The 22,123-nt window shown below is 31.1% G+C and overlaps 1 protein-coding gene across 1 annotated transcript; it reads left to right on the top strand.

Moving 5' to 3' along the window:
* The first annotated feature begins 2,821 nt into the window (after window positions 1–2,821).
* Window positions 2,822–21,611, top strand: LOC136983996 (NSFL1 cofactor p47-like). The gene is given in 9 exon segments (XM_067280888.1): window positions 2,822–2,960; window positions 15,535–15,641; window positions 15,755–15,838; window positions 15,935–16,012; window positions 16,083–16,331; window positions 16,912–17,029; window positions 17,031–17,047; window positions 18,520–18,732; window positions 21,260–21,611. Coding segments are annotated over 9 exon segments (1,116 nt in total). The 5' UTR covers window positions 2,822–2,843; the 3' UTR covers window positions 21,393–21,611.
* Window positions 21,612–22,123: the final 512 nt, after the last annotated feature.

Raw genomic sequence — 22,123 nt, 5'->3', positions numbered from 1 at the left:
ATATATTAATATTTTAAATTACCAGTAATTATATATATATATGTATGTACGGATTCAAAATATTAAATTTAAGAAGCATTTGCAATTGGGAAATATAAAAAGCATGCCTGATCAGTGTTACATCTGATGGTTGTAATTAACTTTTCATCTGTTATGATGAATAAGTTGTATGGTTTTTTATTTATTTCAATGCATATTTCCCAAAAACATTCTATTTTTATGTTACTTTACTAGACGATGTTTAGTTCTCTTATCAAAATATAGGTGGTAGCAATACGACGACAACTATTAAAATGTACAGATATAGTTGGAAGAAGGCATTTCTTGTGTTGGGCAGTTAACATCTTGACTAAAACGTGCAATAGATGCAAAGGCACGGCCTTGAAACGTGATATCACAAACGTTCAACATTATCTTTTCATTTTCAAATGGTAAACTTTGCCACCGTACAGTGGGTCAAAAGGCCTTGAAAGATGGCCAAAACGTAAAAAAGTTTGCGGACTCGAAATAACTAGGCTACTTTCGTGAACCATCACTCTATATCGGCGGTTCCCAACCTTTTTTTGACCAGGGACCACTTTGATTTCATTGTTGTTAGCAGGGACCACAAGGTTTAAGAAAAATAAACTGTCAATCTAAAAATAAACTTTAATCAAAACTTTTAACATAAGTAATCGTTAAACTCAAGAGTAACATGCTTTAACAGTACTATTATAATAGAAAACATAACATTTTTAGTAAAAATTAAATTCAGTTTGTATCAATGTGGGAATAATTTAAAATGAATAAAAGTTTTAAATCTTTCGCGGACCATATTTTAGCTCTTGCGGACCACTGGTTGGGAACCACTGCTCTATATCGATAAACTGAACGTGTAAATTACAGACGTTAACTCCATTCTGCTCCTTCAGATGTGACTCAATAAGAGTCACCTCTGAAAGAGCAGAATGGAGTATTTGGAACCGAACGAGTATTCTAATTGGTGAAAAATTTGTGGACCAGTGAAAATACCCAATTAAAAATTGCAACATTGGAAGCATGCATTTATACCAACTGCAAATTTGACATGAAATGTATACACTTATACGAAATTTAAAACATAAAACTAATTTATTGAAAAATATCAACACGGCCCAACAGCGGCCAAGCGGTTTCATTCCCCGAACACTGGTATTTCGTTCGGACGTGCATTCGAGCCTCACCCGGACGGGCTGGCCTTGTAGTTTTCCGGGTTTTCTCCACATCTGCAATGCCTGAATAGGGGCCAGTTGCCCATAAAAGATCCCTGAAAATCATCATTCCCAGAGAAACGTCCATTCTAAATGCATATAACTTACATGACAATTACGTCACACTTTTCACACTTTATCAGTGTAGCCTAGAACCTTTTGCAGAAGCCGATATAAGACAAGTATCAAAATTACTTTTTTTTTTTTTTTAAGTAAATATCGTTGTTTAAAATGCTTGGTATACACTTATACTTTATAATAAATGTTATAAAACTTTTTAGTTTTAGTGAAACAAATAAACGCAACATGTTTATTTGGTTTTAAAGCAATTTTTAAAAATTTAATTTAAATTTTAATTTGTCCTTTATTTGCTCCAAAAAAAAACAAAGAAAATAATCCCTCTAGATACTTACCAAATATTCACTGTAGGTATAAAAGACAATTATGTGGTCTAATAATACCAAAGTCGATATCCAAATGATGTCCCTATCATTGTATTAATATTTTTGTCGTTATCTGGACCCACCTTTGACTCGCCGACAGGCATCAAAGTCACGTCGCCCTCCAAACATGTGAATACTGTCGCTGTCTAGGTGTTTCGGTAAATGTCGCATCCGAGGGACCGATAAACGACGCTCTACTGTAATTGCAAATGTTAAAATGCTAAAATAGTCCTGTTTAAGAAAATTGTGATAAATAGAATTATAAAAACGTATTCAGTATCCTTACAAGTTACAGGCCACAAATTTAGGTTTAAAGCGTATCTAATTATGCACTGATCTACAGATATGGGAAGATTGACACTTGTCCTTTGTTCAGCCGAGAATACCTATCTATACGCAATACAGTATGATAAAATACGCCTATTATTTTTATTGGGTTGAACAGAGTTTTTGTGCAACAACCGTCATTACTGAACACACACATGATTTCATTACAACAGTTGGGAACTCTAACATACTATTGCTAATGTGAGATTGTATTGTTTGTTTAGCAATAATTTTGTCTGACGAAGATAGGCAACTCCAGGGTTTCCTTTTATTTTCAAATTAATTATCACAGAAAAATTCTTTTAGATGACGAAATTAAAGTTAAAATAAAATTATCGTAATTAATCGAAACTCTGTTCTAGCAGGTCATGTTGTTCGGTCGAGTACCGAACAATTTTTTCACGAACATGTGTTCGAAAACCGAATTGTTCAAGTTAATAGTTCGAGTACCGAGGTACTGTAAGATCGTATTTCATTGGTTTGCTTAAAATGATGGTGATTAAAGCCGCTTTACCAGACATCGTATCGATTGTCTATCATTAAACGATTTTATTTTGTTTCTAAGAATCTAAAATTTACATTGAAAAATTTTAAAATATTTTATAGTTATTAAAAAACACTATATATATATTTTTTAACCCATAAAAACAATAATAATTTTTAAAAACGATAACTGAATTTTATTATTTTATTAAAACATGTGTAAATATTAATTTATTAATATAAATTTTAAAATTATAATAAATAATTTATATAATATTTATATCAAAAATGAATTTTTCGGTGCCAGTCGATTTTTTTTCCGAATAAATTTCTAGTGGCGTTTTGTTTTCATGCTGTCATCATGGCGGACAAGGAGACACAGGATCACGACGAAGCTGTAGAAGAGTTTTGTAAAATTACGGGAGTCGACAGAGACAGAGGAAGGCTTTACTTAGAATCTTCTGGATGGGAATTAAACGTAATATTTTATTTATAAAAATCTTACTTATAATTAATAATAATTAGTAAATATTATAAACTAAGTTTCACACTACTCAACTTGATTGTATGAAGGATGGACTTTTACCATCCATGCAATCTGATATCATTTTTAATATTGTACTGGCTCATCTAGCTGTGGCTTTTGACAAGAACAACAAAACAATGGACAAACAATGAACAACAGAACAATGGACATGCTTACTCTAAGGCAAGGATTAGGAGACAGAGTGAAGATTAGACTAAACCTGTTTCTGTAATTGGTCAGATCAGTTTAGTGTGGAACTATTTATATCATATAAAACAAACTGAAACAAAATATCAAGACTTTAAGGTGTATATCACCTTCTAACACCCACCACGTTATATCCCTTGTGCTCTTTGAGGTCTTTAAGGCAATGAGGAGAGGGGAGTACATCAATTACAAAGACACGGATCCTTATTGTTTGCCTAGAGGTTTTTATACTATACCCTGGAGTGGAAAGCTTTTAACCCTTCTGAGAAGGGTATCTTTTGTACTTATTTCTTGATATATGATATACAAATTTTATTTGTTTTTCTTATATTCTGCATTGTTATTATTATTGTTTTTTTTTATTCTGTTTGTATTTTTGTTATATTTACAAGGGCAGTTCTTTTTCAACCTCTGATGGATCATAAAACAAAGACAAGTGTAAATAACAAAATGAATTTATTACCAAAAGTTAGGTACAAATGTGGTTACTTTTTGACGTAATCACCATGAAGATTGAGGCATTTGTGTATCTGTGGACAAGCTTTGAAATCCCCTCTTTATAGAATGTTGCTGCCAGTGACTTGAGATGGGCTTTAATGTTGTTTTGAAGATTGTCATTAATCTCAAACTTCTGTCCTTCTAGCCACGTTTTCAGTTCAGGGAAAAGTTGGAAGTCTTCACACATTAAAGGTGTGTAAAGACTTCCATCTTTCAGATTTCCACCCAGCTTGAAACTTTTTAAACACCCAGCATATATCCGCGATTTAGTGCCGAGCAACTTACACCTCTTTCCTGAACTGAAAACGTGGCTGAGAGGGCAGTTTGAGGGAAGTTCGAGAGTAATGATGATCTTCAAAACAACATTAAGGCCCATCTCGAGTCACTGGCGGCAACATTCTATGAAGAGGGGATGGAAAAGCTCATCCACAGATATGACAAATGCCTCGATCTTCACGGTGATTATGTTGAAAAGTAATCATGTCTGTACCTAATTTTTGGTAATAAATTCATTTTATTATTTACACTCGTCTTTGTTTTATGGACCATCGGAGGTTGGAAAAAAAAACCACCTACATGTTTTATGCACTTCATGTGATGAACACCAGTTTAATTGTGTTTCAGATTTTAAAATTGTTAATTCATTTGGAATATTCTTGCATTTGAATGTTCGTTATGGAGAACATTCTATTTTGTCATTTTGTACCTTATGAAGGCTTATGAATGAGGATGAAAATGTTAGTTGAGTAAAGAATTGTTGGAAGGATAAGGTGTTTGTTTGTGAGTTTGCTATTTGTATCTGTTTTAATTTGCTTTTATGAAACAAACTAAACATAATGTTTTGATTCTACTTGAGAAAATACTTCAGAAAAAATATCAATATTCCTGCTCATGAAATATTAAGTCCTCATCCCTCCTGCAATTGGGCTGTTTATAATAATAATAAGATTGAAATTGAAATGTTATATATTGAAGCTAGCTTTCAAAACTAAATGAATTATGAGAATTATTGTAAATATTGTCAACATTATTTAAGAAGATAATAGGCCAATTACGGAAACAGTCTAGACTAGTAACTGATAAAATCAATATCAATACAATACAATATTGATATTCTAAAATTTATAATATTGAACTTATCATCTTACACTCCATCCATCCCTTCTCAGGAAAGTAAAACTGAATGATTTTTTAGTTAATAACTAAACATTGTTTGTTTTTTAGATTTTGATTTAAAAATTATAGTTATTCATGTTGACTATACAGGTACTCCTCACTTTACGACCTATCTGCTTAACGACCAATTGAGTTTCGACCTCCAATTCAGGGAATCCCCTTTCTCAGCTTGAGTGTCGGTCAGGCGAATGGTGACATGTGCACTAAGCGTACTATAATAGGCTTGCGCATACTATAATTGTCTTTTTATGAATAAATTTGAAGTTTGTTTCATAATTTGTATAATTTTACAATGATCCTATATTCCCCAGCACAAGCTCCTTGCTTATCGACCAATTTGCTTAACGACGTAGTTGTCGGAACGGAACTCCATCGTAAAGTGAGAAGTACCTGTAAATATTTGCAAATTTTTAGTTTAATTTACAATTTAAAATACTTAATGGTAAACCATAGTTTTCTATGGGGAAAGATATGGATTGATATTCGATAGTTCTCAACATATGAGGACTTGTCCCCGTCCCACATGGTCTCAGGTTATATATAATTATAACACTTGTTAAATTGATTTTAGTATGTAATCAGTATGGATTTTTGATACTGTCATGCGGTAGCTTCTTTTCTTTAGTATTAACAATATTATTATTATTAATCAATATTGTTTATCCACGGTGACAACGTTGAGTTTCAATTTTTCATTTGTTTAAAATGTAAGTACCCGTTCTTTATGTTTTAAATTAAATTATGGCTTTTCTTACCTATCTATTTACTTGATAAGTGAGCGTTTTTGGCAACAGACCTCTATATTTTTGGATTTTTGGAAATACGTCAATTGAGAAAAATATCCCAGAATCACCAAATGTAGCAAATATATTTATTCCTGTTTCGGAACTACATACCTGTGTGAATTGGCATTTTCATACTTAAAGTTAACGAAGACTAAACATTCTGTCCGGACTGATTCCCATACTGAAGAATCATTATTATTATCTTTGTCAGGATATACACCTAATTATGTTTCCTTGGTAAGAGACGTGCAAACTCAGTCCTCCCATTAATGTAACATAATAAAATAAATTCTAAATCTGTCTTTATCAGTAGCTAATTTAAATTAATAAATATTGTTAATAATTACTCATGTTGTTTTAATTCCCCCGGACGTGAGTATTTTGGCCCGTTAAATAATTACGTTGTTTTTTATGTAGGTAGATATACAGGGTGTTTCAGTACAAAGAGCACTCCCCCGAGCTATTGATAGATTAGCAAAAAATAAGTCTAAAAGTCTTATATCATTCTTCCATGATAAATTTTCCTCGCCCAAAAAAAAATTGCAAAAGTAAAATCTTATAATCAAATTATCAGCCGTACTGTGCAGTTTTATAACCACTTTTTCAAGTTTACGAACAAATAGTACCACAATTTATACATTGTAATTGATTAACAAAAATTAAATTATATTTCAAGTTAATAAAAATCTATCTTGAAAGTGTCGAAAAATCGATTTTTTTAGGTGCCGCCTGTACGGAATGAACTCGTAACTGCAAATATCAAAAGTTGGGTCTGGAAATTTATTTTCTTTATAAGCCTATATCTTGAAAACTTAATAAGTGATTTAAAAAATAAAAAATAGTTTTGAACATATATTTTCCTTATCTACCCATAGCTCGCGGGAGTGAACCTTGTACTGAAGCACAGTGTATAAACATAGTATGTATTTCACACCCCCCTCGCCACTTAGACTATGCCTATGACAACAAGTCGATCGCGACACATTTTTACGATAAAAAGTAGATCTTATGTACACAAAAGTTGGCCACCCCTGTGCTAGGGCATATGCCAAGTTTTCCTTCAAAATACTGTATGTGTGTCCTATACAGTCAAAATACTGAAATTCTGATTCAAAGTGTAAATTTGTAATTTAATTTAAATGTATGTATATTGTTTACACACACATAAGCACAGATATATTATATTTTATGGGATACAACTTATAATTATTTTAGTCTTACGGGTATGCAATCAAAAAATGTTTGAGGATCATTGCTCTACAACACAGTTTTTCTGACCTACACATATATAAATTATCTGCCATTGAAACATAAATAAAATTAATAAATATATAAAATTGAAACATAAATAAATAAAGAATCCAGCAGTTTTAACCTGAGGAAGGACACGGAAGGTGTCCGGAAAACGTTTGTTGATTTGATTTGGTTATTTTCACACCGGTCACAGGCTCAAGTAAGTGTTGTATTTATCTAATATACACCCTGGTGTGTGTGAGAAAGATAAAATTTATATAAATAATCAAAATATAATGGATGCCAATAAGTAATTAGAAAATATTAACAAGATTACTAAAGGACATGATTTCAGAAAAAAACCATTTGAAATTACAGATTATATTTTGGAAATTGAAACAGATGGGCAGAACTTTCTCTGCAGTGTACTGTATGTAGAAAGCTAGAAGTTTAGCAAAAAAAAGTAAACTATGTTACATATAACTGTAATACTATTATATATGATCTAATTAGAAATGATAAGAAACTAATAAAAATGAATTAAAAACTGGATTTTATGTAGGATTATAGAGTAAACAAGGATGTTAATATAAACATTACTAGAAGTACACAATGCCATTTTTGAATAGTTCTGCTTCCTTTCAATAATTTCAATAATATACAAGATACTCATATGAACTATGTGCCTGCTGAAACCTTGGAATGTTCTCTATCAGGAGTGTCATTATTTTTTTGTATAGTTATCCCTGTCCACATACATGCCAGCATAAGACAAATTATGTCCTGTTGACAAAGAAATCATTCATCATCTCCCAGCACTATTGATGCATCTCTGCTTGCACCTCCATATTACCAATGTAATAGAGTTCCTTTGGATATTTAAGCTTCTTTATGAGTGTTAAAATCTTTTAAGCTTCAGAAAATGGAAAATGTCATAATTCTTTGACAATGCTTGGCCTCATACAAGTCAAATGCAGTGTCTCAAATTTTACAAGATTTTGCCATACCCACTATGCAGCCCAGATCTTGCACCTTGCAACTTATCTTTTTCTGAAGCTTAAACACACAAAGGGATACCATTACATTAATAATGTGCAGGTGCAATCAGATTTGTATTACTGGTGCCAGAAGACATCTGATTTCCTTGCAGGATGGAACAGTTGTCTAATGTTGGTATACATGGAAAAATAATGACACATTATTTTATCATATTTTGCATATTATTGAAATTAAAAACAATAATATTTAAAAATTGTAAAATTTTTAAAAATAAACGAGTTTCAAAAAATTAACTCTTTTTTATCCGATTTCGAATGAGCTAAGAACTGAGATGGACACTGAAAATTAACAAATATTCCTTACTTTATTGTTCTTTATCCATACGTTATTATCTGAATTATCCAAATGCATTTCACAAATTTCTTTGCCTCTTCAGTGGATATTACACTTTTTCAACACTGTTACATTTATACTCTATCAAGTTTTCCCAGCATGCATCAACAGATAAACCCGTATTCAGGTTGATGACATTTGCATAACTTTTAATACAATAATGTTCTGCGATGCGTCTTGTTACAATATTATCTATTTTATACAATATTTTAATATTACTTCTATTTATGATACAATTGTGAAATGCATTTGGATAATTCAGATAATAACGTATGGATAAAGAACAATAAAGTAAGGAATATTTGTTAATTTTCAGTGTCCATCTCAGTTCTTAGCTCATTCGAAATCGGATAAAAAAGAGTTAATTTTTTGAAACTCGTTTATTTTTAAAAATTTTACAATTTTAAATATTATTGTTTTTAATGTATATACTAACCGATCCCATTGCTTGATATTTATTGATTATTGAAATTATTGCATAGGAGGCAAAACTTTTCAAAATGGCCTCATACTTCCAGAACCTTAAAACAACGCATTAAATGTCTTTTAAATGTTTTGTAATGTTCCCAGTCACATTGTACATTTGATTTATATTTGCAAAATTCTGAAGCAAGAAACAGCTAAAATATTCAGAGAAACAAGCTGCTAGATTATAGCTCAAAATAATCCAACAGATTGATTGGCCTTAATTAAAAATCAGGTTGATGGATGTGATTATTTGTAACTATTCAAAGCTGTTAAAAATCCAGATCAAGCAAAATATGCTGAATGTCATGAAATTTAAAAGTAAAAAAATTAATATAGCAATGTTAAGGACAGTAAATTACTATTGATAGTGGCTTGAAATATGTATTAAGATACAGAAAGTTTTACATGGAGGAAAAAATCCCACATGAGCATGGGTTTTATGTTCAATAGTATTTCAGTTTAAATATTAAAACAGCAAGGAACTTTATTATTCGGAATAGATACAGTATCTAATTATTAATTACAGAATTTTCAAAAGAGCTCTCTTATTTATTGGCAATTTCTTGTTACATTTTAAATGTACAGTACATTTGAATACTTGCTGATATCATGTCTCCCCTCCTTTCTTCTATTGTATAGAGTGCATTAACATGAATTGTGTTAATGCACTGTGCAAAGCTGTATCTCTTTACATACTGATAATAGGATCCATGTTCATAAGGGATTTTTTTCTCCAAATATACCTTAAAATCAGTTCTAAATCCTATTAATAAATTCAGCCGATTCTATATAGGGTGTATCAAAACTCATGGTACAAACATTAGGGTGTGATAGAACACAACTAGACAAGCACAAATTACCTTACAATGCATGCTCGGAACTCAAGCAGTAAAGTGCTAGAGCGCACTTCCCAGCAAACACAGTAAAAGTGCTGTTCACAGCAGCCTTCATTATTTGTGCTGTGGGTTATCGATGAGATGGATGCATACACAATGAGAAGGCAGATATGCATTATATGTATGTACTGTACATTAGCAGCAGACAGAAATTCAAGGGAAACCCTTTTCCTATGAGTGCCAGATCCGAGAACCTTTCAGCAATTGTAACCTTCTAGTTGCTGTAATAAAATGTTGAATAAAACATTTTCCTTAAATTTATCGGTTTTCTTTCATTCTTCTGTAATTCTTGTTTATCATTTTATGAAACAGCAAGCACTGCTCTCTAATGCTTCTCTGCTTGAGTTCTGAGCATGCATTGTAGAGTGATCTATGCTTATCTAGTTGTGTTCTATCACTTTTGATATTTGTACCATGAGTTTTCATACACCCTGTATACATTATTAACTAATTTGCAAATCTCCACATTTTGAGACCTCCTGAACCTAAAAAAAAAGGAGGGGAATTTCTTGTGTGTTTGTGTCGGCATCTATTTTGTTTAATATCTCAGGATAGTGTAATGATTAAGAAACAAAATTTGGCATGGTAGCTTCTAAGTAAGGGACATTAAAGCTATTAAATTTTATGGTTAGAGGTCGAGGCGGTCGTGTCATATCTCGAGATGGATCGGACTTGATGAAAATTTTACTTATTCTTAACATTTACAGTTTTTTTTTTATAAAACACAAAATTCATCTCTACCCAAAATTAAGCATTTTGCCATTTTATGATAATTAATAATATAAGTTTATGATAAAATCTCAACAGATGGCACATACACAATTTATTTATTTAATAATATGATTACTAATATGTAATAAAAGTTATTTTCAAATAAAGTCTCATAACTGCCAGGAAAGTTATTTAACTTGTTACTGGATTTTTTTTTAATAATTATTTCAACAATAGATCAAGTAAAAGGTGTATTATGTAATACATGGTAATTATACAGGGTATTAAGAAATTAAACACTCAAAATGGGTGGTAGAGGGGATTTAATACAAGCAAATTTGGTCATATGAACTAAAGGTTGTCACAGTCTCCTTGCATGATACTTTGCTCCTAAAGTTACTTTGCTGCCCTACATAGCATGCATGTAGCAGAGGAAAGCCAACTGTCATTGTCATGTCTTGTACATCAATTTTAAAAACAGACAGTTACATCTTAAAAAAGTAAAAACAAACATTCTCTGTTGTGATTCCAGTTAATTATTTCTGTATTGCTAACTCATTTTTAATTGCCTATCAAATTTCAAGTGCAATTAACAGTAAAAAGGTTGTAGTTGGCAAAACACTTTAATAAATAAAGAATAAAAATCCAAAAGGAGAATATCTGTATTTAAGTGCACTGTTTTATAAGATCAATTAAAATGGAAGAAAATGTACATTTTACAATAAAAAATTTGTATTTTCTTTTGCTAAATCTCCTCTCTTAAAATATTGGCATTCTAATTTGCATTTTTTCAACATGTTATTGTCCACTTTTGAAAAAGATATGAAACCTGCATGATATTTAATTACATTGACTGGGTGAATGTTTAACAAACGTAATGGAGAATTTCACATTTCAGGGTTGATGTGCATCTTATTTTTGTTAACTGCAAAGGACAATTGCTGCAAGAACAACTGCTAACTGCAAAGGACAATTAATACAAAGACTGTGTTGTTAATAGTATACCAGCACTGAATATCCCACATTCAACATGTGTCAAATCCATAATCAGTTGTGAGAAAAAAAATTTTTTTAAAGATCAGATGGACAGGGATTATCATATTTGATAAGAACCGACAACTTTGAAGAACTAGTGATTCAACATAAAGGGTATTGAAACAACAGTAGAGCTATTGCGTTATTAAGATGAATCATGTTAATGTCTGTATGTCTGTGCTACATGAACAGTTGGTTCACCCTTTTCATCATTGAATTGTATAAGGCAGAGGTGGGCAAGGAAGAGTTCAGTGGGAGCTGAAATGTAGGTTTTGCAAAATCATGGGAGTTGCAATTCTGTATTGTCGTGGCGGATAGTATGGTAAGGCAGGGAAGGATAGGGTGTCCCCCATCTGGGTTGAGAACTTGTTTTAAAAGAATAAATTTGAAATGTCAATTTACACCAACTTGGAAATAAATTACTAAATATTACATATATATAATTATGTATTTTCACAAAATTGTGGAAATAAAATTGTAAAAATAATAATAATAATAAGCAGAAATTAACACTTTCAGCAAGAGCCACACGTAACTCAAAAAGAGCCGCATTTGCTCATGTCTGGTATAAGGCTTTAAACCTCGCAGATTACCAAACAGTTTTCACTAAAATATTTGGAACAGTGTGAGTTAAACCACAAATTTCCTTCATCAGTATTATTTACAATGAGGCATTGTTTCAGAGAAAGATTGTTCAACAATTCAAACTTTCAAGTTTGGAGTTGCAATAACCTTTATGCCATGTATTCAGGGTCATATCAACAAAGATTCTAAATGAATACTTAGATGGATATTATTGATAATTACTTTATTGGACCTTACATTTTACCTTTGAGTTTAAATATGTGAGGACCGAATTAAGCCGGCCAGTCCAATTTTAACATTTTATAAATGAAAATTATCAAAATTTAAAATTTTATTGTTCAAACCTCTCAAGAGATAACGATCAAGATCAGAGATAGCGATCAAGATTCAAAGAATGTACAGTCTTCCGCCGTCAAACTCGCTTCCCTCCTCTCCGGATCCGACTTCTGAGTCACGGAGCCCGAATCATCACCCTCCGTCGCGATTGGTGATCGTAGCGGACGCGATTGGGAGTATAAATAGGGGGGAGATATCTGAGAATGGGGTGGCTGAACCTAGGACGATGAAAAACGTCCCGTCAAAACTGAGTCGAAAGCAAGGGCCAACTCGAAGACGCCGACGCCGCCGAAGACGAGCCAGACCACCCTTCCGCCCACCGCCAGAGCCGAAGAACAACCGGCGATCGCTATCGATACATCGACAAGGTATGATTCCCCCAACCATTGTGAACTTTCTCTCTCCCGCGATTAGGGACGGGATGCGTAGCTTTTCTGTAGTAGTTTCTATATTTAAATAAACCATTATCTGTGTTGTCCTGTTATTACGGATATTGCCTTTCCTTATCGACGACCCCACACACTTCCTCCACTCGACCTGACAATTCATTAACCTATCCCGACAAGTGTTAGCCATTACCCCGACAGTGGGGTGGGTCTTGCCGACTTGTTCGCCGAAGAAAAAGAGGTAGGACGGAAGTCCTACCTCCCGGCATTTCCCACAAATACCAACATATACTTGGTTTTCTTTAAGGAAATTTTACTTGAATTAATGGAAGACGTGTCACTTCCCATAAAAAGAGGAATATTCTTTCATTATGATGGAGGACCTTCCTTACTTTGGTTTAAAACTCTCACATACAGATATCATAGTTTTCCTCAGAGATGGATAGGAAGAAGGAGTCTTTTTTTATTCTCTGCAAGATCAAAAACTTCATTCAATTTTTTCTTTGGATATATCTGAAAGATACTGTTTACAAGACTTGACTCCAGTTGCAATAGAAGAATTAGTGACATGCATTGCTATGGTAGCAGGTTTAAATTAGGATAATATATTGATCTTTGTGTCTGAAAATTAATGTATGAAAAAGCTTGTGTGGAAGTAAATGGGGAACATTTTGAGCATTTATTTCAAAGATTTTATTTTTATTTCTCTGGAAGAAAACATTATCTTTACGAAATCAACCACACACAGGCACTGTTTTCCTCTGGAATCTTTATTCAAGTAACAAATATATTTAAGGCATAGGCCTTTTTTTTCCTTGCTTCTCTTCAGTGTATAATTGTAAAATAAATGTACATCTCACTACAAGTATGGAAGGTACAAATTATTACCAACAAATTACACAGAATTAATGGTATCTGATATTACAAACGAATCTATAAATATAGGAATTTGGCTTTTAAAAATTTTTTCAAACATATACTTGTATGTTAATTGCCTTGTTATACCACTATTGTGTTTTAGTATATATAATAAACATTATATATACCAAAAAATTACAAAACAGTTAGTTGTATTTTAATTAGTTGTAAATATCAAATATTGACAATACAGTAATCACATTGTTCTTATTCATGGTTGAGTTTTGCATTCGTTGTTGTTGTTGTTGTTATGATCATTAATTAATAACCATTTTATACTATTTTGTAATCAATTTTTGGATAATTATTTAAATATATGAAGCATAGTTACAGATTTTTGTTGACTTTTGTATGTTTGTATATTAGATTGATTGTATAAAATAGTGATCTTCATAATTTCAAAATTAAAAATAGCCATTCACTGATTTTTATTCATCTTCCCTAGGCATTCAGCATCATTCCACACACAGCTTTAACAAATGTTTAATAATATGTCAGGCTTCACTTTATGGCATTCTACCATCACAGGACAGCAACCACTACCAAATGTCTAGGAGCCTGTATCTTATAAGAGGGCTATGGCAATTCCCATGTCAGGGCAAAAATTGCTTGTATTGTTCCCCTCTACCACCTACTGCATTTTGTTGGTTTAATTTATTAACATTCTATATAATTTGTATAAATGTATTTATAAATTTAAATGCTATACTTGGATTTAAATATTATATTCATCAAAAATGCAAAAATTTTGATATTCTTGCTTCAATATAAATGTTGTTATATCAGTTAAAGTATGGGGAGAAAGAAGAATATTTGAATATTGAATTGTTTAATTTATATAAATAGATAAATATTGTTTTTTATAGAGTGTTAACTAATTAATAAGTTATTATTTTCTTAATTTTCTAATAAATCGAGTTATTCTACATTATCTACATTAGAGAAGATTTAAGTTTTATAATCTGAGATATGAGAGCTAATATTCAAGTTCAAATTTCCTGATCTATTTTGCTCTATTGCAAAAATATAGCAATACAGATCTGGTTATTCAGGTGGCATGTTAATTGATTTCAGTGTCATAACTAGTGTTTCATGTGCCTTGCGAAAGACTATTTTTGGCTTCCCTTCTTTTTTTTTGAAAAAATCAACCATTTCTATTGTATTTGTAAAGTAAAGTAAAACATTACAAAACTGGCCCCTACAGTGTAAAATTTAAAATATAATGCTCATTATTTTTTGTTACTCCATTTTAGATCCCCTTGTCTTGGGCTCTATGCCTGTGCACCCACTGCATCTTCCTAGTTATGGCATTGATTGCTTTAAGTATGTAAAAATTTCAAGTTTATCAAATTAATTAACAGTTATTTCTCTTACAAAGATTTGATTCTTTTTAATATATAAATTGATAATTGATGAATAAATTTTTAGAACGAAAAAATTTATTTACATTAAATCAAAGTAAAGTGGATATTTAAAAAAATGTCACACCAATTACCCATAATTCATTGTAAAGTAGCAGTTAACATATCTGTTGAGTGCTGAGTGTGTTTAGCCAGCGTTTACAACAATGCCACTTCAACATTGAAAAAAGGAACGACTCTTAATAAATGTTGGGATCAGTGCTTAGTCAGCATTGAAAATTGGAACCTGTTACTGCCTATGGGGTGAAGAGAGTCAGAAATGAAAAAATAGTGTTATTCCATTTATTTTTATTTAATTCACTTATTTTGAAGATGTTTATCCATTTTCAAAAAAATCTTATATTTATTAGACATTTTTAGATTAAAGTAGAATCTTAGTTTTAGTTTCAAAATGAATATCTGACGATAATAGGGAAATCAAACATAGTGTCTTGGGAATTATGCTTTATAACTGAAGAAAATTTTTTAAACTATTACAGTTAGCTCTTTCAAGTTTTTACGAAGAAGGTGAAGAAAATGAAGTAGAAAATAATGAATCTTTCCAATCTCAATTTTCTCAGTCAAATAGAGTAGTTCCAGAATCAAGGTATTTTCATTATTGCATAGATATTTTAAAAATATATTCACAATACATATGAATTCTTAGTTTTAATTGATGTTTAGTTTCATGTTAATGTGTCTTATTAAATTTAATTTTAGATTTGCTACATTATCCAGTATTAAAAGTAATGAAAACGAAGAGGAGGAAGGTCAGGCATTTTATGCAGGTGGCTCAGAGAGAAGGTAAATCTAAGAATCTGTGATTATTCATAAATTTAAATTCTGATCTTTACTGGTATTTCTAAAATTCTGAAATATAACTTTTATTATACACTTTAGTGGACAACAAGTTTTGGGACCAGGCAAAAGAAAAGCTGGACATGATATTGTTGAAGAAATGTTTAAAGCAGCTAAAGGGTATTTGAAAATTATTTGCATATTTAAATGATTAAGTTTTTTTAGCTAATAATGATTTATATTATTATAGCCATGGTGCACAAGTGGTTGAAATAAATGATCCAACAGCTAAACAAAGCAGCATCTTTCATGGAACAGGTTACCGGTTAGGATCAAGTTCTGATGATACTCAGGTTGTAGCAGGAGCATCCTCTAATTCAGATGAAACAATTGACATGTGTTTAAAACTTTGGAATAATGGATTTAGTGTGGGCAATGGACCATTACGTGGATACGATGATCCTGTGAATAAAGATTTTCTTGAATCCATAAGAAGAGGGTATGTTTTAAATTTAAAGTATTTTTTTTAAATTTTGTGCTTAAATAAGTATTAAGCAATTATTAAGAGTATTAATCAAATTTTTTCTGATTTATGTGTGTATTTAGAATATGAAAATTCTTAACTTTAAATCTATAATGTTGAAACTTTATAAAATTATAAAAATATGTCAAAACAATTGGTTTTGGGTCTTGCTCTTTTGTGCTTTGTCTTTAATCTGTATCAACTGGTGGTGGCGATTTTCCAGTTTGGAGTTGAATGAGACTAATATGATAAAAGTCATCACATTTTTCGTCTTAAACTATTTTTCAATTTCATAAGTAGTTGTTTAGTTGTTTTCATGAAAATATCTATTTATTGGAATAGTAATTCTAAATCCTAAAAATTTTTTATATACATGTAATTACCATTTATGAAGATTTTTTTCAAATCCTAATTTAATGAACAGAATAAATAGAAATATGAAATCCAGGACAGTTTTATTTACTTAATTTTATATATACATATATATTTCAATAAATAAAATGTTCTGATAAAAATTGGAGTTAATTAAAAAATTGTTTCAATGTAAAATTTTCAGAGAGATTCCAAGAGAATTAGCTATTCAAGCTAAAGGTGAAGTCAATCTTAGCATGGAAGATCACAGGCATGAAGAATATACCATGCCTAAAAAGATAATTGAAGCATTTTCAGGGAGCTGGTCACAGGCTGGGAAGGTATGATTAATTTTGAACTTTGTTTTACTACAGTAGAGCATCGTTTATCCGAATCAGTTGGGGACTGGGGTTGTTTGGATAACCGATTATGTACGAAAAAATATATTAACCTATCCGATGTTGAAATTTTTCTCTGTTGCTTCGTGTTGAATTTTCGTCGATTTTAAGCCAAACAAAAATTTTTATAATAATAACTGAGGCTATTGTATCGTTAAAAATTATTTCTTTATTTTGTACAAACAAAATAAGTATAATTTTTTTGTTTTTCAATATTTTAGAAGTTAATCTAGTATCAAAAACGTTTAATTCAGCACGACACAGTCCAACCGGAAAGCTTTCGGTTAACCGACGTTTCGGTTGACCGGCTTTTGGATAAACGACTCTCTACTGTGTTTTAAAAAAAATAATTAAAAGCAAGTTTTTCATTTATTATTTTACAATATAATAGCTTTTCAGATATTTAGAATTGGTTAATGAGAAATTTAAAAAAAATAGTGTGCCTGAAAATGATATAAATGTAAGAAGCTAATTAAAATATAGCCTAACAAAAAAAATTTTTTTATCTTATTTAAGAAATGTGTGGTCTTGTTTTACAAGGGTTATGTAAAACAAGTACCATGTAAAAAATTCCATATAAATTAGTGCTTCATCAAAATAGTCCCTGATGATCAGATGATTGCCCATTATTCATATTAGCTCACTGTTAGATGATGTGTAATTCTTTGTATTGTAAATTTATGGCTCATGCACTGTGCATTAGCCTAGTGACTAAATTTCAAAATATATCTTCAACACTTTTAGATAATTCATACTTATAAATGTTCTATAATTTTAGTATTGAGAGAAAGTTGTTGGTTTATTGTTATATTGAATGAATCTCAGTATCATCAAGCCCAGTATTGATTTTCAAAATTTTGGTGTAGCATAAAATATAGCCTTAGTAACATTTAATAATTCTGAATGTTAGAAGCTAGAGAAACATGGTTTGCTGATGTAGAGTGAGACTCAGTGGTACTAAGAGCAGGTCAATCTAACCATATGCCATCTGTGAAAACACAAATCAGTATGTTGCAGTTTCACACAAAATAATACCATCTGCTCACCCAATGTATTCTCTCTTTCTTTGATCATTATTCTCTCAATACATTTCATTGATGGCTTATCATTCCCATTATATTATTCTTCTGTCATCACATCCTCTGGCCATAATGCCATTGGGAAAATATATAGAATTTGCTATTGTATTGCTTTTGTTTTAGAACATGTTATATGGAAAAGAGGAATGCAAATTTCTCTCTTTTATTATTCGTATGTTCGTGGCTATTTAAGTCTGTTTTAATTACAAACTATACGTATAGTTGAAACAACAAAAATTTCTACATATAAATTAATACCAGTTTCATTTCAAATAAAAATTTAAATATAAGATGAAGTTGAAATAAAAAATGTAATAGCTTTTTCTTAATTTCTAGCCCTACTCCTGGTGTTATATTGCATCAAGATAACCAAAGCAAACCATGTGAAGAAGACAATAAAAGCAATGAAGAACTAGCCCGATCTATGTTACAGTTAAAAGAATCTGAACCAACTACTAACATTCAAATACGTCTTGCTGATGGTTCAAGAATGGTTTTAAAAATGAACCACACTCACACTGTTGGAGATATAAGAAGATATATTGTGACGTATCCTTTTGTGTTAAATTTTTAAATATTTTATCTTTTTTTATGGAAAACTTTTAATATTTGAATCTAATCAATATTCAAAAATTTAACAAGATATCAATGAAAATAAATCTTGTTTGAATCTAACTTTTCACTCAAGTTTTTTTTACATTAAAGCAATATAATGTTTTTTTCAAATATTAATGTACAGTAGCCCCCCTCCTTATATCATGAATTCGAATATATCATGCTTTTTTTTTATAATTTTTGAAAGACCAAAGAAAAAAAAACACTTGAATCAATAAATTTTAAAATTCCAATTGCCATTGAACTTTTTTTTTTTGCAACAAAATACTGGAGTTTATTTCTACCACTGAGGTGAGACAATAAATTCGTCAAGATCTAAATAAACAAAACAGGTGAACAGATCAATTATCATTTATGTTTCCTTTTGATATTAAAAGCTGTTTATTTATTGGTTTTAAGTACTTTCTCCTCATTTACAAGTTTCTGTGAATTGGAAATTTCACAGCTTTATGTGAATGTGAAGTTTGGAATTCACTGGTATGTAAGGCCTGGGCAAGGTCATCCAAGAGCCACGACAGCCAATGAATATTGTTATTTGGCACTTTCAGGTCTGCTACAGCTTCATAGCTATCTCATGAGCTGTATGCTGCCAGTGGAACCAACTTTCAAGGGTTACTGTTTCCTGGAAGCTTTATGAGAGAGGGCTTTTGCCAGAAGACCTGTTGTTTGTGTCCCACTCACTTCAGCACTCAAGAGTGTGTTTAGCATGGGTGCAGACAACATCAGCCTTGGACTAGACTTCAATGTGGTATCTTTCTTTTCAGACGAGTCATGATTCAGCCTGGACACAATTTTCGATGCATCTTTATCTGGAGAGAGCCTGGGACCTGATTTTTTTCCTCCAACACCCAAGAAAAGGACCACTGTGATAGCAGCTGTGTCATCTGTATCTGGGCAGGCCACACACCTGGATAGCTATGCAATTTATGCACATTGATGTGAATATCTGCAAAGAGGAAATTGTTTTATTGATGGCCTGGCAAGCATTGATTGACAACACAGTTTAACTGTTCATTGTGTCTTGGTTAGACTACTGAGTGCGCAAGTGCAATATGGGTTTTTTAATTTTTGCATTTGTAATTTGAAAGCTTATTTGAATTTTGTGTTTCGAAAAAAGCTTTTACAACATTCCATTGGGGTGTACATTAAAATGCCTGAAAAAGAATTCTGGTGGAGTTTGAAACGTTTGTGTTTGGTTTAGTTTGTTTGTTGTTGTCTTCCCATCTTTTACCTTGTTGAGTCTTTTCACCTTTTATGTAGCGATTGTGGTCACTAATGGTATTTATCTATTGTTATGCTTTCTACTGTATAAGTTGTGGCATAGTTTGGCTGCTCAGATGTTTTCCTTGTGCCAGAAAACAGCAGCATCAACCAATCTTTAAAAGTTTTGTTAGGTGAGTATTCAATAGGAAAGCTTCATAATGGTGAAGAACAAACCAGATTCAATTAAGACTATTCATCATTTGTAAACAGATTTAAGTCTTAAAAGCTGAACTTAAAAGCATATTTAATTGTAATAAAATATTAGAAGGATCTTTGAAAAAAGGCTTGGATAGTACTAATTTTCAGACCAGTAGAATCATGAGAGTTGAAAAAATTAATCTTTAAGGTGTAACAATCAATTTTTATAACACATTTGATAATATACCATATTTACTCACATAAGATGAGGTTTTTAACCATTTTTCACTCCTTCAAAAACCTAGGTTGTCCTATATGCGCGAGCCAAGGATTCTTTGCGTTTTTGCAATAATTTTTGTGAACCGTGTGTTTGCATTTTTTACTGGATGCTCACCTTCTGGTACTTAAAAACAAAAGTATTTTATCTGGGTTGTTTCCATTGTTCTTGTGTATTGAATTCCAAGATCACACGGGAGCCTGATATAAGTTTTAATCCATACCAGTGTGAAAACAAGTGATTATTCAGAAATCAGAATTCGAAGAAACTCATAAGTGTAATCAACGGAGAGTGGATTTGACTGTTAAGAATTGACAAAAAAAGTCTCCATTGTCCAGCTTTACACGAACAAATTAAGGAAAAATCTTGTAAAATGCCAGTAATTTTTGCAGGACAATGTATTTAATCACAAATAAAATGTCAAATGCTCACAAATCTAATTTTGATCTTTAAAGACACACATCGTCTTACAGGCAAGTAAATACGGTATTTTTAATGCTTATGACTAACAGTCCAGTCAAAAGTAGGTATGATGATGATTTTTAGATTTCCATTATTTTCTGGGATTTTTGAAAGAAATGACTATTCAAAAAGTATGTAATTTGAGTAGCAACTTCAACTTTTTCAACATTTAGTAATACAAAATATTTTTAAACAAATAAATTGGAAGCACATTTTTTTCTAAAAGTACTCAAAAATATTTATAAGATTTATTGTATACTGATTTTTACGATTTTAACTGTCTTGTCATGTTAAAAATATTGATTCTTAACAGCAGATTAGAGCCCGTCCACAATACAGTGCCAGTTTATTTGCTTTGCTGACAGCATTTCCAAGTAAAGAGCTAAATGAAGATTCCATAACATTGAAAGATGCAAATATTTTAAATTCTGCAATTATTCAAAAGCTAAAATAATAATTAATTTTTGTTAACGAAAATGTGTTTTGTTTCTAATATTCAACAATTATGTTGTTTGTATTGTTATGATAATATGTATTTGGAAGACTACCGACATCTGTTGGTGCTTGTCAACTTTTTATGTCCTCTAAAGGATAAATTCTAAATTAAATTGCATATTGCAATTTTATTTTCAGATTTTTTGCTGATACAAATAAATAGTTTTAATTTCTCCCACATTTTATTTCATTTTTAATGCAGTCAACTGTTTCTATTCAAGAGTCGCAAAGGTGGTAAGTTCAGGCATTTGCCAAAGTTCTTTTCTTGTACTTTATTCACTCAGATTTTAATGGATGTTTTCAAAAAATGTTGACCAAATGGCCCATAAGATACCAACAGGATTAGTAGTTAGATGAGTTTTGAAATGTAATGAAAAATCACAAGTATTTTTGAGTAGGTTAGAGCTACTTGAGAATTGTGAGATTGTTAAATAGCTCATATCAACAAATTAGACAACAATTACAGGATATACAATAAAACCTCAATTTAATGGACTAATTTGGGCAAGATATCCATCTGTTGTGTAACACATGTATTTGGAAAACGTACTTTATTACATAAGTTAAAAATTGTCAAACGTATCTACATTAGTTTATATAATACATATGGAAAACGTTTCTATGAAATTAAAAACTCGTAGTTCTAAGTCTATATGATCTAAATTGAAACAAAAATAAAGTACATTTTCC

The sequence above is a fragment of the Centruroides vittatus genome, unplaced genomic scaffold (genome assembly GCF_030686945.1).
Source record: "Centruroides vittatus isolate TY-2023 unplaced genomic scaffold, ASM3068694v2 contig_900, whole genome shotgun sequence".
In the NCBI taxonomy this organism is placed as follows: domain Eukaryota; kingdom Metazoa; phylum Arthropoda; class Arachnida; order Scorpiones; family Buthidae; genus Centruroides; species Centruroides vittatus.
This window is presented reverse-complemented; position numbering and strand designations above follow the sequence as displayed.